The 27,665-nt window shown below is 42.9% G+C and overlaps 1 protein-coding gene across 1 annotated transcript in view; it reads left to right on the top strand.

The window, feature by feature from the left end:
- The first annotated feature begins 282 nt into the window (after window positions 1-282).
- The window catches only part of ST6GALNAC3 (ST6 N-acetylgalactosaminide alpha-2,6-sialyltransferase 3), a 522,516-nt gene continuing 495,133 nt past the window's right edge, over window positions 283-27,665 (top strand). Inside the window, exon 1 of the mRNA XM_053592657.1 lies at window positions 283-453. Within this exon, the coding sequence (XP_053448632.1) occupies window positions 436-453 (18 nt within the window). The 5' untranslated portion in view covers window positions 283-435. The remainder of the gene's footprint in view (window positions 454-27,665) is intronic.

Consider the following 27,665-nt stretch of genomic DNA (forward strand, 5'->3'; position numbering starts at 1 on the left):
GGACGTGTCTGCAAGGACTTCCCTGACGTGTGCCCGGAGCCCGGGAGGAGAGGAGGCTGCTCTCCCTCCCTAGGGGGCCCCGCATCCCTGCCTGCTGCGGAGCGAACCTCGCGCACGCCGAACCGCAGAACGTTCACAGTGAAAAGAAAAGCAGGACCACAGGGGTCGCCGCCGGCGTGGGCGCCCGGGACGGCACGTGACCTGGGGGCGGGGCCTCGCGGGCCGCCAGCCAGTGCCGGGGCGGGGGCGCGGCCGCGACCGCGGCTCGGGGGCGGGGCCTGCGGCCGCGCAGCCAGCGCCGCGGTCCCCCTGTCGGGATCTGCGGGAATGTGGGCTGGAGCTGTCCTGCCGCGGTACCAGCCTCCCGCCCGCCGCCGGGACTGCCCCTGACCCAGGCGCGCCCGCTGCTCGGTGCAGGAGGGCCGGCCGAGCGCCATGGCCTGCATCCTGAAGGTAACCGCGCGGTTCTGCGGCTCGGACACGCGGTTGGCCGGCCCCTCGCTGCCCAGAGGCGCGGAGTCAGCCGCGGTGCCACCGCATCCTCGGCTCAGTTGTCTTTTCCTGGCATTGATTTTCTTTTTTGTTCCTTTGGCAAATGCATATGGAGGGAGGTTCTGAAACATGCAGCTGGCACAGCTTCTTTTCCCACCATCCCTGCCTGCTCTCGCCTGCACCGCAGGAGCTGCAGACTGTGGGCTCCAGGGGAGAGCAGGGCTGTGGCAGGGAGAGGAGGGGGCCCCCGCAGGTCCCGCGGCTCGCCGGGCTCCAGGCCTTGCGGGGGACACTCGGGGAGGAGTGGCCAGGCGTGCTGTGGTCGGATTGGGGAGGGGGGGCATACTGCGTTGAATGGAGGGGAGACAGGGCGGAGTGGGTTCCACTGATCATGGGAAGACAGGAACTTCTGAGTTACAGGTAGTACTCAGCAATGAGTTTTCAATGGCATCTGCTGGCTCTATGTGCCATTAACTCTACTTCGGAAAAGTTCAGAGGAGGAAGCATTTATTAGTAGAAATCCTCAGACTCTCCTTATGCTCATAAATTTGAACAGACAAAATGACTTCACGCCCCATCGAAGTCCACTCAGCCGCCCCTTCTTTGTCGTGTTTTCTCTCCCTAAGTCTAGATCTTAGTCCGGGTTGCTCATCTTTCTGGGTTCACAGTCTGTGGTACTAGGTGGGAGGACTCCGTGTCATTTGAGAAGGGACTCGTTTGAGAACTTTTCTGTGCTACTGGGAGAGGGAGCCCTGCGCCCACCTGATTTCCGCACTACTGTTTCTACAAGTGCCCAACCTGACCGCATGAATCAAAAACATTCCCAGCAGAAAGGTTTCCTGGGCCTTGACTGCAGAACAAAGGCCTATTTGTTCCAAGTTTGGGGGCGGGGGGCAGTGTGTAACAGAGAAAAACACCAGAAAACAAGTTTTTGTCGTTGTGTTATTGTGAAATAGTATTTGTTCCTCTGGAGGATGGTCTGAAGTCATTGTAGTTACCTGAACCATCCTTCAACATACCTGGATTTAATGAAGCAAGTAAGAGACTGACCTACTCAAATTTGTTTCCTTTTCTTTGACTGAAGGACAGCAGACATTTCTTGTGACCTTTCTGAAGTTTCTGTTTTTCTTGCACACAATTTTCCAGGACATAACAAATGGTGGCAGAATCATACACAGGTATTCTAGTGTGGGGATTGAAACCTGAAGACCCTGTGATCGGGGACTGAGAGGCGACTGTGAGTCATCTCCACTATTTATTGTGATATTTGCAGCGAGGGACGTTGAGGAGCATGACATTTGTTGTTGGCTGACTTTTCCTTCTTGATTTCTGCCTTGCCTCATCCTGCCCTTGTTCCAGATATCTTTCGTGCACACCCCAACCTGCACTTGAATGCGACTCAGGCTTTCTTTTCCCTGGCACTTCACAAGGACCTCAGACACAGGGCATATCTGAGTCCTGCTTATCTTTTCTCCACTAGAACTAATCTGGGATGCAGACAGGTAGATTGCAAAGAGCACAGGCTTGGGGCTTTGAAGGACATCAGTCTGAATGCCGGCTCTGCCCATCGCCATCTAGGAGACTTGGGACGAGTTACTTAAATGTCTTTGATTCTTAGTTTTGTCACTCACTATCAGTTTCCTCAGTTATCAAAGTGTACAAGGTCACCGTGGGGGTGAAATAAGATAAGGTATGAAAAATACTTTGTGGTATGGGCATTTAATATATGCTGTTTTTTTTTTCCTGGCCTATAATACCTTTAGTTGATCCTTACTACATCCTCACTATGTTTTGTATAACTCTCTTAAATTCTTTTTTATTTTTAATAAAATATTTTTATTCTTTTAGTCTTGCATAAAAGTGTAATGGGCAAGCGTCTTTGTTCTAAAACCTTTTGTACAGATGAGGAAGCTGAAGCCCAAGGCTGCACAGGGTTAAGGACAGAGCAATCCTGGATTTAGACCCAGGTCTGCCAACCTTTCTTATCCTTTAAAACTGTTCTCTGTACTTTCCCAGGTGATAACTTTCTCAGATGTCCTAATACCATTCAGGCCTGACCACCTTTGAGCACTTTTGAGAAGTCATTTTCTTTCTAGAGTTCTGTCTAGATGGACTAATGGAACAGAGGAGAGTACAGGTGTCACCCGGAGGCCTGAGTTCAGTTAAATGTTGGCCTCCTGCATATGATTTTAGACAGTCACTACAACTTGAAGGCTCAATTTGCCCAAGTTCTAGTGTGCGTATAATTACAATAATTGCCTCACAGGGTTGTTGTGAGTGTAAAATGATAGACTGTTTGTTTTTTTTTTTTTAAATAAAACATTTTCTGCTATATGCTGGCCCTGAACATGGTTTTGACATTGTAGGAAGGGAAAGACTTTTCTCTACCCCTTTAGCTTTTATGCCTGAACCTGATAATCAAACTGACACAAGATACATTAATAGGAGAAAAGCGTACAATTTTTATTTGATGTTAGTGTTGTTATGTGTACAAAGAGAGCTTTATATACAATAAAATGACCCAGAGAAGGGGATCTTCCTGAAAGCTTGTGTACCAATGTAAAAAACAAGGATAAATTGTGGAAATGTGATAACACAAAGGAAAAATGAAGTTTAGAATAGGGGTGGTAAATTATGGAATAGTGACTGGGAGATATATGGGGAAACTAATGGAAAACAGGAGATTTTTAAAAATAAATTTGTCTAGGTGTTGACTGTCTTTTGTGATAAGAATGCTTTCCTCTTCCTGGTACAGGGAAGGCGCATTTCTGGTGGGAAATTTTAGGCCCTGCTTTCACATAGAAGGGGGGAGTTCAGAAAGCTCTTCCTGCATCAGTTTTTTCTCAGGTGCCTTCAGCTCAAAATAATCAATATGCCAAAGTGGCATATTTTGGGGTGGCATGTTCTGATTCCTTTCACGTCACCCCATTCCCAGGTGTCTTATAGTACAGTGAGGGAGATGGAAAAGCATAGGAATGTTTCGGTTACAATGTGAAGAATGAAATAAGGTAGGTCTGTGCAAAGGTGTACAGGAAGCAGGGAGGGAGAGTGCAGGGAACTGCCATCGGGTAGTCTGGGCAGGCTTCCTAACTGTGGTACTGGAGCCTAGCTTAGGAGACCGGAGAAAATTTACTGTGATGGAACTTGTATTTTAGAAAGCTAACTTTTGAAGCAGTATCAACTTTGTTCTGTGGGCTAAGACTTTAATCTTCTCACCAGATTTTTAAAGTAGATTTTACTATCCATTTTTACATAAGAGAAAATTGATATAAAGATGTTGATGTTGCAGTGTCATTATTGTCTACACAGTAGTGACCCTAGCTAGGAAGAGAAACCCATGCTGTGGAAGCTAATGTTGATCTTTTAGGGAATATGGGAATCCTCCAGGGACCACATATGCCAAGTGCCATTCTGTGAATGCATGGGGCTTGTTCTCAGAATGATGACTGCCTCTTAATGGTCTAATTGTGGAATGCATACTGTACATTGCATGGACTTTGAAGCCAGATATATGTGGGTTTTAATTATGGCTCCACCACTTACTAATTATAGAACCATAAGCAAGGTTCTCGATTTCACTGACTCAACTTCCAGAATGGGAATTCATTCCTTAATGAGTTATTTTAAAGGTTAAATGAAACTATCTGTATATTAGTTATGCTGCAGGAAAATAAAAACTTCAAATCTAGTAGCTTCATTTCTTCTTGTCTTGCTGATGGTCAGGCAGCTCTCTTGGGAGCTCTGCCATGGGGTGAATAGTCAATTCAAGGACCAGTGTCTCTTCCTCAAGTGGCTATGGGTGCTCCAGAGCCCTGCCCTGGGTTCTCTGCTTTCATCTGCTCCAGCAAAGACAGGAAGAGGGGAGAACTGGTGGGGTGTTTAAAAAGTCTTTAAAGTTTGATGGACAAGAAGGGTATCTACTTTAATTTACATTTGCTGGATTATTAGTGAAGTGAAACTTTAAAATTTACACTAACCGTTTCTCTTTCTTCTTTTGCAAAGTACAGATACTTTAAAATTTTGTGCGGTAAATCCTGTTCATATTTTCTTTTATGATTTCTACCTTTGGTCAGCAGCACTTTTTGAGCACAGGGTCTCACACACTTTTGATATTTAGCAAGTATTTGGTGAATTGCATTGTGTGACCGGTACTGAAGTGAGTGCTGAGTGGGCATGTGGACATAGGATCCTTAGAGTCATTTCTGCCTTGGAGAAGATTATGGCTTTGACAGGTTGATGAAGCTTCTGAACATGAAGTGGTTAGACAATAATACAAGGGACATGACTCAGGCAGTCCCTGCTCTCCAGTGACCTGCCCTTACGTGTTTATCTTGATTGACGGGAAATGAGATGAATACTGATGTCAAGTTCTGAACTTGGTGTCTTCTTAGTTACTCTTCTTCCTCTGCTCCAGACCTAATTCCCCACCACACTGCGTCAGCTATACCTCAGGAGAATCTCTCCACCCAGCCCCTGATTCTCCATCCTTACTCCATCTGCCTGGCCCAGTGCCTCATCTCTGGCTTTTAAAATAGCCCCCTTATCTTCAGGACCCTCACAGTCCTGCCCACCTTTCTCATCACTTGTGGAGAAGTCTGCTACAATGCAGTGCTGATTAAATGACTTGAAGGCTTAAATGCTTGTCTTGGCTCCCCACCCCCTGTGTAATAAACCTAACTGCTTAGCTTGGCATTCGAGTTCAGAATCTGGCTCCTGCCCACATATCTGGCCTTCCAACCTGCTACTCCTTTGCTCATGTTTAGACACTTAGCTAAACATATCCCCAGTCGCTACATGTATCCCTTCTCTTCCTGCTCATTTTGTAATATAGGGACTGAGAACTTGGGCTCTGATGCATGCAGAGCAATGCATTCCAGTAGTGAGATCTCTAAGCCTCAGTTTCCTTATCTGTGAAATGGGAGCAAAAACAGTGCCTAGGAGGAATCAATGAGATATTTCTGTGGAGCAGAACCTGATATATAATGTGTTCTTGATAGTTCTGAACTATTTGTTGTTGTTGTACATGTGTTTTTCTGTGCAGGAAATTCCCTCTGCTATCACTTTTCCTCCACTGACGAAAGTTCTCTTCATTTTTGAATACCTAGTTCAGGGTCACATCTGTGCCCTGCCTCAGCAGGTCTCCCTGTGTTCCTGTGGTGTAGCAGGTATTACCCTGTATTGTTCACAAACTGCTTAGGTGCCCAAGTCCTCTGTTCCATCAGGAACTTGTTGGGGGCAGGGACCTTCAGTAGGTTGACCAGCCATGTTTATGAGCACCTGTACATGAATGCTGTTCTTGCCCTAAGCGAGATTATAGACTCATTGAGATGACAAATAATTAAACTAGTAATTTGAAGTATGCAAAGTACTTTGAAAGTTATACCCCATTCTGGGGGAGTATATGAGTGGGGTGGTGGTGGTTGCCGAGCTGAGGAGGCAGGAAAGCCCTTTTTTGATTCAATTTAGAATCCCTAAGAATTAGCCTGGCTCTCAGTATGTGCTCCTTAAATATTTGTTGAGTGTATAAATAGTGTTATTAATTTTTTGGAGGTGCCTATTATGGGCATGGGTCCCCCCTGTCTTCTGTAAACTGCTAAATTCTTCATGGATATGCAAGGCATTTTTCACTAATATTTAGAGCAAGCAGATTAGAACTTATCAATTAGTACTAATCGATGTGTTTCTTGTGGGTCTGTTATTTCTCCTCATACAAATCTGGAGCCACTTTGAAATCTGGTGGGAGGAAGAAGAGAGAACTGGACAGACAGGAGGAAAGAAGGGACGTGCAGGCCAGCTTAACTTTAGGCGTGATCATTTTGGTTCCCTGGATTAGCAGAAACAAGCAAACCAAAACAAACAGGAAAAAACCCAAAACGAAATAAAAACCAAACACTCCCAACCAAGCAATTATGTGGTTCTCAAACTCTGCTCTCTCAAAGCATTTGCAGATAATATGGCTTCACTGAAACTGGACAGCCACGGGGACTTCACAGGTACACAGATATTAAGTCTGAAACTGTAGGTTGACCCCCCCACCCCCAAGTGGACACGACAAGGCACTTTGTCTAATAAATCTGCTGTGACACTCTTACTGCTGCCCAGGACATGCTGATGTCTCAGCAGCTGCCTGGCCTAATTCTCAGATTCACCGCGACGGAGCAGATGGATTTGCTGGGTAGTTAGCACACTTTGGAGACTTGTGTAAAAGCAGGGCTCTTCTGACCAGTTGATAACTACAGCAACAACAATAGTTTCCATTTATTGAACAGTGGGAGTGCTCGGGCCGTGTCCTGTGCTCAGTAAATTTTTCTTGACAAACGAAGATACTGAAATGAGAAAAGCCAAGTAACTTGTTCTAGGCTCTGTGGTCAGTAAGTGGTGGGGGAGGGGTTCACTGTGGCTTCATCTGGACACGTAGAATGTGTCTCTTACCTTCAATGCCAATTAAGTACATGTTGTAGGGTTTTGTTTTTTTCTTTCTATTTCACCATCTTTCTACCCCAGGCAGTCTAGACAGCTTCCTAACCTCCGGGGCCTGGTGGGGACCACTTTTAGCTCTGTTGTTTTATGTGTTCCTTCCTCCAAGTTTCCTTTAAGACAGAGGAACTAGAAGTGCCCCGGACACTGGGGAGACGAGAAGGCGGCTGACCTGGGCGAGTGGCGTGAACTCCCTGCCTTGGGAACCCACCTACCTTTGAGGGTGGGAGTGAGGGAGAGGGGTGATAAGAGAGTTAGATTTACCCTGAGACCACTTCAGGGCCCCGCAAGGCTCTGGAAGGAGGCACTAGCATTTTTGTCCTGTAATTTTATGTTCATTTTATTAAAGAGCTCCACAAATTGTAAAGCTTCAGGCTCCCCAACCCAAATCTGCTCCTGGATGGTGTTTGAGACCGAAAGAGATAATGCTTGCAAATGCGCTTTGCAGAGCAGAAGGCTCTGTGCACACAGGAGTGGAAATGGCCAGAGATCAGGAGTATGATCGACAATGGTAACGGCTGGAACCCAGGAGGCCCGCCTTGGGACCGGTGGGAGAGAGAAGAGGTTTAGGTCTAAGGACAAAGGAGGAAGCCTGTTAGGCTTTCTAGTAGCTGACCAGCATGGTTTCGAAATCTCCCCAGGAGGAAAATTTGTTTGTGAGAATTGAACACACACTTGTGCCGGAGGGCTGGGAGTTGGGTGGGTTCATTTCTGATTCCCAACTTCAGGGGAAAGTATAGGAAAGCATTTCTCTAATTGGAGGGGGTAGATTTACAAGGGCTACCTGGATCCTATTACCAACAGCTGCAGTTAGCTCCTGGTCTTTCCGAGGCTCATTATTCAGGGTACGGATTATCCAGATCTCATTTGCCTCCAGCCATTCTGATGTCCCTTTTTATGCATTTTACTGCCAATTAGCACCTTCACCTGAGCAGGGAAAGAAAGAGGCGCTAAACGCCAAATTAGTTCATTTTTCTCCTTGAAAGCAGCTTGGGAAGATTGGTCAGCAGGAAGATGGTTACAGGAAATGGCTCTCCGAAGGTAAAGGGATTATCTGTGCTTTCATGATGATTGTTGTTTCTTTTTTTCAGTTCAAGACTAGAGCGTAGGCTCTGGTTCTGATTTTAAACTGATTTAAAGTCGCTGAGTCAGAGACCTTGGTTAGGCTATCAAGAGACTTTAATAAACAGCAGCCTCAGGGTAGGTAACATTCTTTGAGAGACCCCTGGCCCCACACCCCATATTTCCAGGCCTCATTTCCTGTGTAATGTGAAGGGGTGGGGGCCCTCAACATCTGGTATAATCGGGGAGAAGTTAACTCTTACAGAGAATGCTAGTGGGCCAGGAAAAAAAGGCTACTTGGGTTATTCTAGTGTTTTTGTTAAAAAAGACTGTGCCTGCATAGTAAATACATACATTGTCATTCATTTAATCATATCTTAATGTTTTTTCAGATACCAAAACTGTTGCATGTAAAATCCTTTCCTGGAAGGGGTTTCTTTCTCATTTCAAAGGCCATTGCATTTCTTCATGAATTTATTGGCTGTGCCCTTACTCCACACGAAATGAACATTTCTTTAATTAGTTATGAAAACTGTATCCGTATCTTGCTCTGAGAAGGTCAGGATCACCAGGGGACTGGAAGTAAAATGTGGGGAGAGGACTGGAAATGAGCCCTGACCCAGGATTACAACCTGACTGTGGTGTGTCTCTGAGATTGTAAGAACTGGAATGAGCAAGTGACTTCTGAGTGTGTGTCCTTCTCTTGGGGGTCAGCGGGATGTGCACCTGCGGAGAGCTGGGCTGTGAGTCCTGTCATCGTTGTTTGCTGTGTGTTTGGTCCCCAAACTGGGCTGGACTCTAAAGACAAGTGAAACTCTTTGTGAAAGGTTTGCCTTATCAACCGGGGAAAATGGTCAGGGGGGAAGACACTGTTCTCTGGGATGTGGGCAGGAGGGAAACCACGTGGTGCAGAGGTCACAGCTAGAAAGACTCTGAGTCCAGCCTTGTGATTAGTATCAGTGAGACAAGAACACCTTTCTTTAATGCGCTGCAGCAGTGCTGTCCAGCAGAAGTGTAATGCAAGCCACTTGTGCAAGCAAGTGTGCATTTTCTTGCCGCATTTAAAAACACAAAAAAACATGTAGGATTTAATAATATAGTTTATTTAACCTAATAGAGCCACACTATTTTCATTTCAACATGTAATCAATATAAAAATTATCAATGCGATATTTGTATCCTTTTTCTATAAGCAGTCCTCAAAATTTGGTGTGTGTAGTATATTTTCCCATTATAGCATCTCTCAATTGAGATGCGAACTTTTCATCAGAGACACTTGTCCTATATTTAGGTCTTACTAATTTAAAGTTGAAAACTAGATTCCCATCTCCAAGTTGCTCCAAACATGCCTAGATATTTTCCAGTAGCAGAATGGACGATTCAGTTTTAAAATGTAAATTTATTAAAGTGAAATTAAATTTAAAAATGTGGTTCCTTGGTTAGACCAGCCACATGTTTCAAAGCTCAGTAGCCACATGTGGTCAGTGGCTGCCGGATTGACAGGGGGCTCAGGCAGGTGTTTATCCCTCCCCACCAGAAGAGACTGCTGAGTTCTCGGATAATGGGAGCAGTGTAGGGGGATGGGAAAGTTTGCCCACCAGGTCGGGATCAGCCCGGGAGGACACACCGTGCTGAGGCTCTTGGCAGCCAGCAGAAGGCAAATGGTGAGCCAAATAATAAGGGCCCAACCCTGAGAGACATTTGAGTCTTTGATGAGCCCTTGAAATGTTATCTGAAAATGGGGTCCTAGATTTCTCCATACCCTGAGCCGGAATTTCCCTCCAGATGTTGTGCAGCTGTTAATTTTCCCAAGGGTGTGCTGCTTTATGGGATGTGTGAGTTGGTTCTTGGTCTCAGCATGGTAGTGTGAACTCCTGGAGGCTCTGAGGTCAGAGGCAGACTTTATACACTTTTATTTGAGTTGTTTCCTTGTGACAGGAGGGACAGTACACATATGGGAGCAATTTAGACGTCCAGAAGAAACCACACGTCTTCTTTTAAGTCAAGAGAGTAAGGCGATTGGAGTTCCTTTGCACAGTTGGCTTGTTTTTTACTGCTGTCTATAAATTCACCAATATGCTAATGGGCAGACGTCTAATGGTGCTTACAGCAAATCAATTTGTAACTTGCAGTTCTGTTTGCCTACACTTTTACGTTGTATCCCTGCCCTGCTTCAACCAGTTTTCCTAGATCATAGGCTGTTAGCTGTTTTTCATGAGATAAACATTTCACCATAATAAGGACAGTAGATGCTTTATGCTGAGTGGCCTTCTCAGGGTCAAGCAGCCTGCCACACAGTCGACAGATGTTTCTTATCTCACAACAAACCTTCAGGATGAGCAGAATTACTTTCATCGGACAGATGAGGAAACTCTGGCTTAACCACTTTCCTGAGGTGAGATGTCTGGAGCAGGGTCAGCAAACTATAGCCTCTGGGCCAGTGGTTGTCAAATGGTGTGCTGAGAGGGGATCTTAGGTGTGCCCTGAAATTTTTAGAGATCATTAATTAAATTACCATCCGAAGAAATTCAAAGCACAGTAAGTATATTCTTTTATTTAATCTTTTAAAAATCAACATAATTGAAGTGTGGCGCAGAAGTATAACTATAGGTTCAAGTGTACTGTGAGATAAAAAAGGTTAAAGAACACTGCTCTGGGCCAAACGTGGCTGGCTGCCTGTTTATACACAGCCCATGAATAAGCATGGCTTTTGCTTTTTAAATTGAAAAAAATCAAAAGAAGAATAAGATTTCATGATACATGAAAATGATATGAAATTCAAATTTTGGTATCCATAGATGAAGTTTCATTGGAAGACAGCCATGCTTACTCATGTCCAAGGGCCTGTGTCTGCTTCTATGCCACGATGGCAGAGTAGAGAGGTTGAGATGGGGACTATGTGGCCTGTAAAATAAAAAATATTTGCTGTCTGTCTCTTTACTGATGAAGTTTGCCAACCCCTGTGCTGGACTGTTCTTTCAGAGGACTCTAAAAACCAGGGTGAAGGGCAGTGCATTCTCCCATGTCCAGCCTGCACTAGCCCCTGTGCCTCACACTGTAAGTGTTGGGGGTATTAACAGGATGAAGCCAAGTACTGCGTGTGGAGGGGGAGACGGAAGCTCACAGCACCAGTAACTGCTCAGAGTCTCACAGTGGGCTGGGAGGCAGACCCAACGTCTGTGCTCCTAACAGATTTGCTGCCACAGCACTGCTCAACTTGAACTGCATCAGGACCTCAAAGGGCTTGTTATCCTAGAGATGGATGGGCCCCAGCCCCACAGACGCCGATTCTGTCGGTCTATGGTAGAGCCCACGAATTTGTATTTCTTATGAACATGTCTAAAAATGTACTTGTGTGGGCCACACTTCACACATAGAGCATCTGGCTCAATAAATAGTTATTGAGTCATGGAAACTGCAGGGCATGAATTTGAACCCAGGTAGTCCCTGGAAGAAACCAACCAGAAATTTAAGTTCAGTCCATTCTAATCCACCTTTCAGGCATTATAATTGTTTTCTGTCTCCATTGCTCTTACGTGTATCATACCTCAAGCTTTCTGATGCAGTGGGGCTCATGAAACACAATGTGTGTTGAAAAGCTGGTGCTTCTGTGCACACGCAAGGGGCTGGGACTGAAATTAACCTCATCATCATGTGTTTCTGAAAATCAGTTTATGATTTTGGTGTCTGATGATCACGGGTGAAATCCCTCTTCACCTTGTGGCCCCCTATTTCTCTCCTGGCTAACAGGGAGAATTGGGGGTGCAAGAAACAGCTTCGATAGTCAGATTATGCTGCCTTCAGTCACAAAAGTTAATGCGTCGTACTATCTTAATTATTAGCTTAGTCATTATTTAAGGATCGGGAATGGGAAGAATGAAGATGGTTGAAAGATGATAGGTTTTTTTTTTGTTTTTTTCATGTGGATGATTTATATCCTTGTTTGGAATTTCAATAAATGACAAAAAGCACCAGATACTGCTGATGTAATCTTTATAGGTTCCTATTGGTGTAAAAAATGAATTCACTCTGTAACATTTTCCCGTCTATTTCTATACCTTTATCTATTGTGCGGCCCATTTTTCTGACTTGCCCCTTCATCACAAGCCTTCATGCCCCTTCTCAGTATGGGATTCCAGGGATCATTAGTTAATACGTCTAAGGACACATCATCTCAGCCCAAGAGAAGGGAAGCTCTCTTGGTGGAACTCCTGTTACTAAGTAAAGAAAGAAAGTAAAGAGGCCCAGGATGTAAGCCATCCCATTACGAGTTCTTCTTTGGGAAAGGTGAATCTTTTCTATGCCTGGTATGAAATCACTGGCCAGGCATTCACGACAGCCCAGGGATGTCATCCCTATACCTCTGTCACGGCCTGGAGGCTGACTTTACTACCACTTGGGTTTGCCTGTTTATTGCTGACCTCACCAAACCTGTCCTGCTTTTCTCCCTATTTCTAAGAGAAAATTCATTCCCCAGAGGCAGCACCTACCTGAACTATTGCCACCTTATGTGTGTTGCCTTATTTATTTTTCCTCTCATTCTTTCAGCTGTAAGAGAACCTCTCTCCTCTACCCTGGTTTGTGTTGCCTAATTATTTGTTCCTTGGCTGGTTGGATGTTTACGTCATCAGGCCATGCTCTTTAACTATAGTTTCCTGGTTGATGGCTTGATCTGAGCCAAGATTTCTGCCTGTGACTTTTAATTTCTAAGTCTAATGAATTAAGACTTGTTTTCCTCTTACTCATCTTTGACTCGTTATATTAAAATTTTATTTAAAGAAAATGACATTCAAATCACATACCAGTCTAGACTTCTGTATTAGAACTATTGAAATTCACTACACATTCTTCTAGGTTTACATAGATTAAAGGGATCTGTGTGTGACCTTTTCCCCCACTTACCTTTGGCAAATAGAGACCTATGAAGGGGAAGTTTATTTTTCAAGCACTCGTAGAGAATCCAAATACTGTGGGTGAGAAGAGAGGTAGAGAGAATGAAGTGTAAAGAGAAGCTGATGACTGGGGGTGGTGGCTCACACCTGTAACCCCAGCACTCTGGGAAGCCGAAGTGGGAGAATCCCTGAGCTCAGGAGTTCAAGACCAGCCTGAGCCTAAGTGAGACCCTGTCTCTACTAAAATTAGAAAAACTAGTCAGGCGTTGTGTGGGTGCCGTTAATCCCAGCTACTCAGGAGGTTGAGGCAGGAGGATCACCTGAGCCCAGGAGTTTGAGGTTTCACTGAGCTACTGTGATGCCACTGCACCCTACCTGCGGCAACAGAGTGAGACTCTATCTCAGAACAAAGCAGAAAACAAAAACTGAAGATCTAATTTGTTTCTAAGGAAATTCAGGGTCTGTATGAATAGTAATAGTAACTATAACAATAGCTTACGCTTACTGAGTGCTTACAGTCCTGCACTGGGGCTTAATATTTGTGCAAGATTTCATTTAATTCTTCCAAGCCCTTAAGGTATGAACTATTATAAATTCCCATGTAGATGAAGAATTTGAGACTTAGAGAAACAAAGTCATCTCCCCAAGGCAGTCCTGCTACTAAAGGAATGGGCTAGGCTTTGAATTCAGGAGTTTGGCTATAGTAAGATTCATTTAATAAAACATATTAGTAATATGGACAAATCTATGTGTAACTTGCCTTCAACAACAACAACAATAATAATAATAATAACTTTAATGATAAAATAACATCAGAAATCATTTTCTGGGCATTTACTGTGTGGTAGGTACTGTATTTAAGGCCTATACATGATTTCTTTAAATGATCAAAAGTCCCTTAGAAAATTAATTTTATTGTCACATCTGTTTTACCTGAGGAAACTGGCTTAGGGAAAACTCAAGTTTTTTGTCCAAGGTCCTGTGAGCAGTGAGTAGAAAACCTGTGGGGTGTATGATTTTGAAGGTTGCGATTGTAAGTAGCTGACGGTTGCTACTGCAGTGAAGGCTAAGTTCCCACTGCAGCCCTTTCCATTTCCTACCTCATTTAATCCTCATTTCACAGAAACCAGGGAGGAATGGTTAAGGCCACAAATCTATTTGGTGCAATCTATATAAGTAACGAACAAGCACATGGCCACAAACCGTTCTGTTGCCACTTCGGTGGTCTGTCTCCTAGTGCAGAGTCCCTGGCACCGCTGAATCTATTTCAGCCTGAAATCAACTGACTTCAAAGGAGCTTGTGAAAATAAAAAGGATGATTTGAATTTTGGCTTGAAATAAACTGAGTTTAAAAAATCCTTTGAGGCTTTGAAAAAAAAAGTCTTTGCAGAGTTTCAACTCAGATCACACTTGGGAAGACCCACGTAGGTCGAGTCAGACCTGGTGGAATTAATTTCCTTAATTTCCTTGTACTGGGGGCAAGCCTATCATTCCAATGGGGTGGGGAAGGCCAGGCATTTTTTCCCTTTCATTGCTTATCTCCAGGACAGCACTGCAGAACAGCCGGAGTGATCTTGGTGGAAGTGTGAGGAAGACCAGGGTGGTTCCCTGTTGGACTTGGAGCAGCTTTCCACTTCACTTTGGATGAAATCTCAGCTCCTCTCTGAACTGCTTGAGAGTCTCGATCACGCTCCAGCGTGCTCTTGAGACCTTGTCTCCCACCCTATGGTCGCCTGCTCATGTTCATTCTGTGTAGTTTGTGACCCAAGAAGAACGTTCCCTTCTGCTCTGGAGCCCCTGGGGTCTATTCCCTGCTGGCTGTACCCTGCCCACGGGCTCTTGTAGAGCAGCCTTTCAACCTGTTCTGTCTCACGGCACACTTGAATCTATAGTTAAACTTCCGAGACACACTTCAATTATGTTGATCAAAAAAAAAAAAAAAAAAAAGGAATATATTTACTGTTCTTTGAACTTCTTTAGAAAATAATTTAGTGAATGATCTTTAAAAATTTTCACAGCACACCTAAGATCCTCTCATGACACACCAGGGGGTTGCGGCGTATCAGTTGAAAATCAATGTTCTAGAAGGTCTTTCGTCCCACCATTAAGTCCCAAAATATAATTTAATGCCTCAGACAGACCTTTACTGGTTATGCCAGTGAAATAGATCTCTTCCTGATATGCCCTCTTCCCTCCTCGGTTTATTAATTCCCGTAGCACTTTATAGATGTGTGTATATATTTGTTTGTTTTGTTTTGAGACAGGGTCTCACTCTGTCACCCAGGCTAGAGGCGGTGGCACAATCACGGCTCTCTCCAGCTCCAAACTCCTAGGCACAATGTTCTTCTCCTCTCCGTTTCTTGTGTATCTGGGACTATAGGTACATGCCGCCGTACCTGACTAATTTTTCTCACTTCTTATAGAGATGGGGCCTTGCTGTGTTGTGCAAGCTGGTCTTGAGCTCCTGGCCTCAAGTGATTCCTCCACCTCTGCCTCCCAAAGCGCTGATATTACAGTGTGAGCCACCAGGCCTGGCCACTTTCTTAATATATTAATACACTTGTACTTTTGTTTGTTTCCTTGTTAGTCAAAGGGCTAAAAGGGAAGAGACCATAGCTGTGTTGTTTGTCACTGTGCACCCAGCATCTAGCACAGTGCAGTCAACACATGAGTGGTGGAGTGAATGCAACATTTTCTGAAGCAGTGAGAAGCTGTGGATGGTTGGCATTGAGCTGGTTTGGGGAGCTGGAGGAGGTGATGAGGTTGGGGTCAGAAAGATCAGCTAGTTTCTCTCGAGGACTGCAGAGGTAGCCTCTAGAAATGGGGAAACACTAATGGATTTTAAACAGATCATTAAAAGCCATGGAGCAGGTGCAGGAAAAAAGAATATTGTTATATTGTTTTCTCAAGTATGCCAGAGACCTTGGGTTGGCTTTGGCCACTATCCTTTGCAGTTTGAAAATTACTTGTCTCAATTATTATTTTGCTACAATGATTGCACAGGCAGAATTTCAAACAGAACACTGAAAATTAAAATGTGCCAAAGATGTAAGTGTACTTGCTTTATGGCAGAACTTGAAGTTGTATGTACCAAATGGGGCAAGCCAATGATAAAATGAAACTAAATATTTTATGCAAATAAGCTATTAGTGGTTATTCAAGTTGTTGAGTTTTCCACTTAATGAGGGGAATCTTAAATGTGGATATTGTCTCTGGGGTCATTTAGGTGATATATTGTAGCTTTTAGGCTCTTTGGTAGATCTCCCTCTTCCATTAGGCTGACAGCATTATTCTTAGGGAGGATGATAGGGGTTTCTGTCCTAAGGGACATTACATAGTAACTGTCTTGGAGTCCTGCCTTGGAAGGATACTATTATTGTTCTTGCAACAGGTATTATTTATTGAGCACTTACTATGTGGCAGATGAACTAATTATCTTACAGTACATAGCGGGTAAAACTTTATAGCATCCCTTGGAAGTGGATGTAACCCTGTTTTACAAAAGGAGAAACCGAGGCTCTGAGAAGTAAAATAATTATCCTATTTAAGTAGTTGCGGATCCAGGGAAATGTCTGACCCCAAACACCCTGCTTTTAACCATCTGCTATTCTACTTCTGTAGGGAGGAGGAAATTATAGGACTATCGAATGAACTGGATCAATACACATTGCAGGGGCGTCTGGAAACAATTTTGATCCAAGTGAAACTGAATACTAAAAAATCAAAGAATTCCTAGAACTTTGATTTGAAGACTTTTATATTAGATTATGCTTAAGCACTTAAGGAGACAGTTTGTTTAACTTGCTCTGCTCCATTCAGACCTAGTGGAATTAGCCTCACTGATGAGCAGATACTTGAACACAATCACGGTGGGTACTCCCGAGCACTGAAGTCAGGGTGACTGTGCCTCTGGGCCTCCCCACCATGACTTCCCCTTCTCCACTCATCACTCTTGTATCAGTTCTTGGCACAGCAACCAGAAGGATTTTTTTAAAAACACATAGGGTTATCTTATTCCTTCTCTTAACTGGTCAGTGGCTTCTCCTCTCATTTGGAGTAAATGACAGTCTTCAAATCACGAGTCCACAGGCCTGCACGGTCTGTTCCGCTTCCCTCCCCAGGCTCCTTGACACCCAGGCTCATATTCTCTCTGTCCTAGCTACTCTGAGATCTTGTCAGGCTCTGGATCTGAAAGATGATATTTATGAAAAGCAGTGGGTAGTTCTGTGCGGCGGAGTTTAGTTTGTACTCTCAACAGGGTCTATTTGGAGATTAGGCAGGCTGAGGACTTCAGACTTGCCCTTGTAGGGGATCGAACACCTCCGAGACCTTTCAAGTAAAAGATTAAATGTGATAGAGACTTTGAGCTGGTAAGTAGAATATTCTATCATCTGATTGTCTTTTTAGAGTATTCAGAGTCCTCAGACTGGCTCTGGTCATTGTTCTTTGTATTTGGAAGTCACTTGTTCCAGTTTTGCCATCCTTAGTAATTGCACAGGCAGAATTCCTATTAGAAAGCTGGGAGCTGAAACTTGACAATGGCACCTCTCTCCTTGGGTGTGCCCCTGTCACTCACATTTCCGGCATCTATTCCTTGAAATCAAGGAGCTGGGCGAGGTCAGGTACTGGCCCCAGACCATGGTCTGTGCGACCACATCATCATCTCTGAGATCAGACCAAGCAAGTAAATCGATCTGTTTGAAAGTGCTAATAAGTAAGAAATTCTTGGTGAATGCAGGTGTTGAAATTTTCATTAAATCACAGCAATCATAAATTTTGAAGTATTCCTTTGAGCCCTCAGATCATTGGCATCACAGCTGAGGTTCTTTTTGATGGAGATGGACAGATCATGCCATGATCTTATGCTGTAATTTTGCAGGAGTGAGGCACTCTGGCCCTTAGCACATTAAATGCCTATTGTTTGTTCCACGGTCACTGACTTGGGGTGAGGTTCCACATTATTGCCATACTATGGTGCCTGCATGATGACAAAATCACCTAAGGATACATTTTCCAGAACACATCCCCTGGATACATTTTCCAGAACACAGTCCTCTTAAGCCAGACATGACTGTACATATATGTCAGTGAAAGCTTGTAACAACTCTGGGAATCTGTTTTTTAATCCTCCTGTGAGTTTGACTGGTTAATGAGAAAATGCACACTTAGAGAAGTTAATTACTTGAAGTCAAAGTGTTAGGAGATCTAGAGCCATGGAGTTCACCTCAATTCTAACTGACTCAGAAACTTATGCTCTTATGCCAGCCCTGTCGAAGACACAAGGCCATCCGCTAGACAGGTCCAAGGGTAGAGAGGAGCAGAGAAAGAGACCCCCTTTGTCTTGGACCATTTTGTCTGGGGCCCATCTTTCTGCCTTGGCTTTGCTTTTCTAATTAGAGGTATACTTTGTTTTGCCTAATATAACATTTTTGGTGTGAAGGACGGGCATGAGTCTTTTGTAAATTCAATCAGAATTAAATAAGGAAGTTTGCCATTTGAAGGACCTTGTGGCTAATCCCTTGGTAAAGTAGAGAAATATTTTGTAATTGAATATTAATACCTTAGTTATTCTGTTTCATAACTTAACTTTTGGGGAAAAAAAGAAAAAGAATGGAAAAAGTTTTTGGTATACACCAGGGACTCTTAGAAGCAGTTTTTCGTGGGAGTTTCCTGTGTAAACCTCACAGCAACCCTTTGAGGTGGGTGCTGCTATTGTGCCCATTTGGCAGAGCAGAAAACTGAGGTGACAGAGGCTAGATGCACGATGGCTTCATTTGACCTGTATGATCACACAAGACCCCAGGCCTAGAAGGGCTCGATGTTTGACTTAATATTCTACAATTAGTGTCTTAAAATTCTTCATAATTTTGAACAAGGGGTCCTGTGTTTTTACTCAACACAGGGTCAGGGGCTCACAGTGATGCAGATGGCCCTGCCTAGGTGAGTTGTCTGAGGCCACTCAGCACTGACGGATGGAGGGGACATTCAAACCCAGACTGCCCAGCCTTTAGCCGATTGCTTTCCATGGTGTTCTGCTGCCCGTATTCCTAGTATTCAAGCAGGGTCCCCTTGTCTTTTTCTTTCAGCCTGCCTTTGGAGGCAGGGTATTTGACTGTCTTTGTTGAATTCCTTGGATTTGAACTTGGTCAGGCTGAGTGTCTGTGACCCCTGCAGTCCCCCGGTTAGGCTATGAGAAAGCGTAATAAAGATAAAGACACAGCAAGAACTGCACATCCTTGCCTGGTGAAGAATCGCAGTCTAAAAATAAGCGAGAGTAAAGTGGAAATATCGTAACACATTTGTTTTGTACAACTTTACTAGAAAAAGAAAAGGTCCCATAACAAGCTGCAGTGCCTGTGCGGGGAAGGCGGTCCTCCGCGCTGTGGCTGCCGCTGTGCGCCCCGGACGGCAGCCCTTAATTACCACATACGGTTTTATGGATTGTTTTATGAGAAGCTGCTTTTTAGCCTTTCATGGATTGCAGTAAAGGGAAATACGGAAAGATAGAAGAGGATTTCCATCACTTTGGCAAAAATTGTTCCTCCATGGTCTGTGGCTGGGGGCTGCAGCTGCCCGAGTTCCATCCTCAGCCTTTCCTGAGAACTTTCTGCAGAGGCAGAGGCCAGCAAAACACAAGAGCGTGGAGGTGGAAGAAAGACCTCCCCAGGAAAGGGTGGTTATGAAGGAAACTAGAGTATGTTACCTCACAATCTGCTTCTTGATCATAAAAATGATTTTTGAGTTGCAGGCAATTAAGAAGTAGCAAATGGAGGAAAAGTTCCCTCTGTCTCTCCGTGTTTCTGCCTAAAGATGGCATATCAATTCTCTTTTGCTGGACCCAACTCTACACTCATATCAGCCTATAGACACCACCCCAAGAATCCCCAGACAAAGCCCACTACGTTAGCTTCCTCCCCCCGTATTTCCCTTCCCACGCTTTCCTGCCCTTGGAAACTTAACATCTTATCCCTTTGTCCTGTCATGTCTCCACAGATTTATTGTTCTTTGTTGAAGCTGCTGTGTAAGGCAGAGTTCTCCAGGCTCTGCTTTGAGTTACTTTTCACTGGGGCCTATTTGATGTAGGCTGCATGCATTAATATAATTTGTTTGTTTTTCTCCTGTTAATCTGTCTTTTGTTACAGGCATCCATCCCAACCAAGAACTCATGGGAGTTGAGGGGGAAAAGAATTCTTTTTCCTTCCCAGCAGTCACCACAGGGCAACTGGGGCTGTGCCAGAGGAAGCCATCTGCCACAGGCGTACAGGGAAGCAGCTGAAAAAGTTAAGAGGAGTCTGGGCAGCTCAGGGGAATGATCCAGGTAGAACAGAAGGAAAGAGTGCTCTAGATGGAGGGAACAGAAGAGCAAACGCTGGGACATGAGGGAGGTCGTGTCAGGATGAACTACAAGTGTCAGTCCCTGGGTGAAGGTGGAGACGGTGTGGGCGAGGATGGGGGGACAGATGCTGCTGGACTTTGTGTGGTAGGTTAAGGACTGTGGGTTTGTAGCTGAGGGCATTAGCTAACATAGGTCTGGGGATTCCCATGTGCTGGGCACTGTTTAGCCCCATAATATTCTTTATTTTCCCGAACCCCATAGGGGTGAGGTACTAATCTCATGTTGCAAAGAGGGAAATTGAGGCACAGAGACCTTTAGTAACTTACCTAAGGTCACACAACTATTATGTTTCAGAGCCCCGACTGTGAACCCAGGAAGTCTGGTTCTGTTATGGCAATGGTACTCTGATTCCATTGACTGAAGAATTTTAAATAGAGGAAAAATGGATATATAATTTACAGTTCCAAAGATTATTCTGGAAGAAGTATGGTCTGTTGGATGCAGAGAGTTTAGGATTTCTTGGGTGGCCACCCCAGAAACTAGGAAGGCAGGGTCTTCAACGATAATGTCTCTGCTCTTCCTGCCTTGCTGTGCTGGTGCGGCCAATGCTGGTTTACCTAACTCCTGTGCCTTCCACGCCACCTCTGGACAGAGTCCCTCCTTTCTCCCTCTGTCCCTTACCCACTGACCCTTATGCTCCTTGACCTTTCTACATCCCTCACCACCCTGTCCTTCTTCCTCCTCTTGAGACTGCTCCACACATGTAAATGTCCATGGGGTCCCCGCTTACACATCCCCCTGTTAGGTGACGTGATGAACCTAACATTCATTATTAGTACTCAGAATGGCTGGGGACTCTGGAGGCAGGATTCACGTTGGCGTTCTTCCCGGAAGGTAATCTCCATTCCTGGGATCTGGGGCAGGCTGCAAAGGTCTCAACTTTAGAGATAAACTGGGCATGCTAATCATATCTGCTCTGCTGGTTATTCCCCAAAACTATATGAAGTAAGATGATGCACTTTGTGTAAGTAATGCTTGTTGCTTAAAATTGTCTCCAGTGCAAGATATTTTATTTACTATTTGTACTCTACTTTGTTTTTTTGTAGCATTCATGGCAACTTTATATATCATTTCAAAGCTGGAAAGATATAGGCAGGCGGTTGTTAATTAGTTTCTTTTTAGGAAGACTGGGTGATTCACTGCCAGCATGAAGGTGGGGTGGGTGGGGACGATAAGGGTTTTCCCCAGGCCCTGGGCCTAACTGCTCCCCAGGTATGATCTTGGACACCATCCCTTAACCTCTCTGAGCCTCAGTTTCCTTCCAGAAAATAAAGACAAAGTTGCCAACTTGTAAGGACAGTTGTGAAGGAGGTTAAATGAGATACTTTATGTAAAGTGCTTGGCACATAGCAGGTTTTATACAAATGGTAACTTATTACTATTATTCCTGGAAAAAAAAAAAAAGAGTTCGTATTCTAGTGTTGAGTATTGTCAGAGAGGGGACGGGGGTAATAGGTGTTTATAAGTTTCCTTCCCGTCCTCTCAGTCGTCCTCCCTCATCTCCACTCCCCCATCTTCGATCTATTTCTCCCCTGAAGGCTGAATTAAATTGCATGTCATGTAAATGTGTGCCAGCCTTTGCTGTCTGCCCCTCAGACTTGCCCTTCTAACACTCAGACATAATGAATGAAAACATGAAGCTCCGAGGGTCGCAGGTTGAATCTTGTAACTTTTCAGCCCTTCCCATGCAGGGTGGGTGCCATCTGCCTGGTGACCCAGCGCAGACACAGATGGCAAGAGCTGGCTCTGCTGGTGCAGGCCTTGGTTACCTAGGCAACGTTTACCTGTGCTGGCAACAGAGGGCCTGTCCCTGATGCCTGATGCACACAGAAGTTGATCAGGTTGAGGGGAGGGTAGAAAGGAACCATTTTCTCTTGACACAAGTTAGATGCCGGTGTTAATTTCTTTCCAGTGGCAGCTCATTTTCTGTTTTCCGAAAGGCAAGGTAAAGCTGACACACGGACTTCTGGCCGAAAATATTTAGTTTGCGAACCTGGCAAGCCTCTTAATAAATAACAGTCTTGGCACTGGGACTGTTAGGCGGCTTTTCTCGTCAGTAGCTTATTGCATTTATTTTACTGCTTGGAGGCATGAGAAACTAGTCTCTGAAGGCCATTTCTTTAATAACTTAGAAATTAAGGTAACAACTTGCTTATTGGAGGATGCCGTGAGTTCTACAGCTTTTGTCTCGAGGTGGCTTATAATTCCTCAAAGCTAGTTTTTTAAAAATGCTTTCTCTCTTGTGAAATGTAATGTACAGTAAGAAAAGCAGACCAAACAAAGAGCCCAATGAGCTACGACAAAGTGAATGCCTTTCTGATTATTGCCACTAACAGCATGAAGACAGAATGCTGTGGGTGCCCCAGACACGCGCCTCCACTATCTGCCAGTCCTCACCTTGCCTCACGTCCCCAGTGGAAACCACTGTCCTGACTTTCTAAAGAAAAGCAAAGAAGTTCTTACTAGAAGTTTTGTTACCTAAGTATTTGTTTCTAAACACTGTGATTTAGTTTTGTCTCTTTTTGAATTTCACATAGATGACACCCTGCACTGTGGTTCTAAGTCTGGTTTCTTCTTTTTCTCCAGGTTATGAGGTTCAGCGTGTTGTAGTTTATAGCTGTAGTTCATGCCGCTTACTTGCTTTATTTTCTTATAGGAATATTTTACAGTTTATTTATCTACTTGACCATTGGTGGTATTTAAGGTATTTCTAGTTTTTAATTATTACAAATAATGATGTTATGAACATGCTTACACCTCTCCCTGGAAAGCGTATATGCGTGCATTTTTGTTGGTTGTATAGCTAGGAGAATTACTGGGCACAGAATATATGGTATTTTTGGCCTTAGAAGTGTAAAAGGGTATTTTTTTTTAACAAACCCCTTAATCATTACTCTTCTACAACTATAAAATAAACGTGTTATAGATTTCATTGAACCCATTCATTAATGAGAGAATCAGTAGATGTTACTGGTTCAAGGGAGAATGGAAAGATTCAAGCCTATATAGGCAGTAAAGGATCAGGAAATAGTTATTAGTAGATACAAGAAAACAATTCATTGCTTTCCACCAGCCACAGTTCATTTGCGTATTATAGACCAGAAGTATTTGGATTATCATCAGTTTTCCGCAACTTAAATAGTTGTAGAATAGTTCAAAGGTAAGGAAGGCGGGATAACAGACAGGGGTGCACAGTATTTCCTGATGGTAGATTATCCCAACCGCCTTCCACAGTTATTGTATCAAGTGGTTCTCCCACGGGAAGTACACAGGAGTTCCTGGTGCTTCTTCCTAACAGTTGCTCGGTTGGTTTAAACTGTTGCCATTCAGGTAGGCATGCAGATCAACTTCTAGAAGTTTATTGGCTGTTTGAAAATCTTCTTGTGTCAACTGCCTATTCTGGTCTTTTTCCCGTTTTAAAAAAACAGGTCACTTTTCTTTATCCTTTTTTGGGGGTGGGGATACTGTACATGTGTTATATACTTTAATATATATTTTCCAACTATATGTGTTGCAAATATCTCCCCCTGCATTTTGGGTTGCCCTTCTATCCCTTTACTTGGTGTCTTTGATGAATCAAACAGTTTTACTCCAGCCCATTTTCTCAATTCTTTATTTTATAATCAATGATTTTGAAAATCTCCCCTAAGCAGTCTTTTACCACTTTGATTTCATGAAATGTTTTAGTACATTAACTTCTAGAAACTACTTTGTTTTGCCTTTCACATTTCTATCTAAAATCTATTTGGAATTTATTTTTCTTTGTGAGGTAAAGGAGAGTATCAGTTTTCAACCCTTGTATGTGGGCAGTGCCTGTGGCTCAAGGAGTAGGGCACTGGCCCCATATATTGGAGGTGGTGGGTTCAAACCCAGTCCCGACCAAAAAAAACTGCAAAAAAAAAAAAAAAAACAAAAAACAAAAAACAACTCAACCCTTGTATGAGATCCAATTTTCCTGGCACTATTCATTAAAAACATTGTGCTTTCACTACTGCTTGGCGGAGACACCCAAATATCCATGTAGGTTTGTATCTGTCTCTGGATCTTTTGTTAAGTGCCCTTGATCTACATGACTATTTTTATACTAAACCTTGCTCTTTTATAAATTTTGTAATACATCTTTATTTCTGGTAGGGCCAGTTCTCCCACCTTGGTATTCTTCTTTAAGGCTCTCCTGGCCTGTGATAGTTCCTTCTGAATTTTAAAATTAGCTCATTATGTTCCAGTTCCCCATAACTGGTTTATTTTATTTATTGGGTTTTTATTTAAGACCACATTGAATCCACAACAATTCTATTCCTAGGTATTTATCCAAGAGTAATTAAAAACGTGGGTCCACAAAGGGGTTGTACCTATATTAATATAGTTGTAGTACCTTTATTCATAATTGCTCCATGGCAGAAACAGCTAATATATTTATAAAATGTAAAACTACTAAGCAACAAAAAGGAATGAACTGTTGATACACCCAAAAATATGGGTGAATCTCAAAAACACCGCATTAAGCCAAAGAATCCAGACAGAAAGGAGTATGTGTGGTGTGATTGTCTCTGTGTGAAGTTTTATAACAGCTCCAACTACTCTGGGTGATAAAAACCCATCAGTGGGCGAGTAGGGGCATTTGAATATCACTGGGGTGGTGATTACAGAGATTGCCAAACCATACCCGAAAAATGTATGTATTTTATTGTGAGTGAATGATGCTTTAGTAAGGTGGATTTTTTTAGTAAGGTGGGTTTTTTGCCTCCCTCCCTCCCTCCCTTCCTTCCTCCTTCTCTTCCTTTTTTTGTTTTTAAAGACTCCATTAACTCTGAAGATCACTGTAGGATCCTGTGAAGTTCTTAAGGAAGAACTAATACATTTACAAATTGAGTCTTCTAATTCATGAATAGGATATATAGTTCCAAGTATTACTGCCTTTAAATTCTCTAAAAAAATATTTGAAAAGAATATTGTTTTCTACATAGAGATCTCTCACCTTTTAAAAAGGAATATCCTAGCTGCACATGGTGGCTGGCACCTGTAGCCCCAGCTACTCTGAAGGCTGAGGCCGGAGGATCACGTGAGCCCAGGAGTTTGAAGCTGCGGTGAGCTGTGATTGTGCCACTGCACCTCAGCCTGAGTGATAGAGTGAGACTCTGTCTCTTTAAAATATACACTCAAGGAGTACAAATATGATATATATAGTGTATGTGTGTGTGTGTGTGTGTATATATATTCATGGGGTACCAGTGTAATATATTTATCACTTCTGTAATAGAACCTCTGTACGTTGACCACCCAAGGGACTGTAACCTTCCGGTCAACATATGGAGGTGGTCAATGGAAGGAGCTAGGCTTCCTGCACTAATACGCACATGTGGTGCATGTCTGGGCTATGAAAATTAGGTCATTCTCTTGACAGTGTCTTTTTCAGAGCAGGATTTTTAATTTTAATGAAGTACAGCTTATTCACTCTTTATTTCCTGGATCATGCCTTTCATGTTGCAATTAAAATGTTGTCATCAAACCGAAGGTCCCCTGTATTTTCTCTTCTTTTCTCTTCTAGGAGTCTGTGAGTTTTATGTTTAGGTCTACGGTATATTTTGAGTTATTTCTGTGGAGGGTATAAGGTTACGTCTAGATTCATTGTTTTTGCAAGTACAGTGTACTTTTTTTAATAGTTTAAGAATATTTGGATTTTCAGATCTTCTGTTTCTTTTGGGGTCAATTTTGGGGAGATGTATTTTTCCAGAACTGAGCACATTTCATCTAAATGTTCAAGTTCAGTGGCATAAATTTGTTCATAATAAATTCTTATACGCTTAGTGTCTACCTAATATATACATATACCTCCTTTTTATTTCTAAAATTGGTTTTTCCTGGTTAGTTTTTCCAAAGGTTTGTTAATTTTATCAATACTTTCAACTCTTCCCTCTGTTGATCTTTCGTGTTATGTGTTTGTTTTGATTTCTCTCATTTCTGCTCTTTGTCCGTTTCCTTTTGTCTGCTTTCTTTGGGTGAAGTTTGTTGATTCTTAAAAGTGATTTCTTGAAATCGGATGCTTAGTTTGTGGATTTTCAGTTTTGCCTTATCATATATATATTTAAACAATTAATTCTCCTTTAAATACTGTTTTTGCTGCACATAACAAGTTTTATATGGAATCATTTTATTGTCATTCAGTCAGAGTGTGTTCTACTTTTTCTACCAGGAATTTTCTAGCCATCTCATTCATTCATTTATTTATTTATTTTGTATTTCCAGTTCATAGGAGGGCAGATGTGATTAGGCGACGTTGTTTGCATTAATAAGGTAAAGTCCCAGTTGTTGGTTTTTAGCTCCCTTGTATTGTGGGGAGAGAGCATATTCTGAATGATTTCAGTACTTTGAAATGTGTTGAGCTGTGTTTAATCTCATAGCGTATGGTGTATTTTCGTACATGTTTCTACATGGTTGAAAATCATGTCCCCCGGTTGTGCAATGTTCCATGTGTTTATTTGGTCAACTTTGCTGTTTATGTTTTTTTTTTTTTTTTTAATTGTTGGGGATTCATTGAGGGTACAATAAGCCAGGTTACACTGATTGCAATTGTTAGGCAAAGTCCCTCTTGCAATCATGTCTTGCCCCCATAAAGTGTGACACACTCTATGTCCTCACTGATTTCTTTTGCTTCTTTTGTTTTATAGGTTTCTGAGAAAGGAATATTAGAATTCCGTGCTAGGATTGTAGATTTCCCTTTTTCTCCATGGCAAAGTGACCCTCCATATACCTAGTAAGACTTTTTGCCTGAAAGTCTGCCTGACCTGGTGTTTTGTAAACCCACAGCAGCTTTCCTTTGGTTGGAATCTGCTGTGTGTGTGTTTCTTTTAGTTTCCACATTTCTATAGCATAATTTTTCAGATATATTTTTTGTCTACTGCATATAATTGGGTTTGACAAACTTTTTCTTTCCATTGCACCATTTGTTTACTTTTAATGTAATTCCCCACATAGATGGATTGAAGTTTACTATCTTATTAATTTGCTATCTTTCTTTTCCTCTTACTTATTCCATGTTCCATTTTTTCCTCTTTTCCACCCTTCTTTTAAATGGGGGATTCTTTTTTAATAATTCTACTTTTTATCTCTATTAGCATGGAAGTTTACATTCTTTCATTTTTATTTTGCAGCTTACACTAGATATTGTAATATGCATTCTCGATGTAGACGTGAGAATAATTTAAGGGCATTTCTCTGTCTCAACTATGTCATCGTATGTCTTTTCTCTGTCTCTGTGTCATTGTATCGCCTATCACTTGTATGCCTTTCCAGTGCCCTGGACATTATTATTATTATTATGGCTGTACTCAATCATCATTTATTTC

This window comes from Nycticebus coucang, chromosome 5 (assembly GCF_027406575.1).
Source record: "Nycticebus coucang isolate mNycCou1 chromosome 5, mNycCou1.pri, whole genome shotgun sequence".
Classification (NCBI taxonomy): Eukaryota; Metazoa; Chordata; class Mammalia; order Primates; family Lorisidae; genus Nycticebus; species Nycticebus coucang.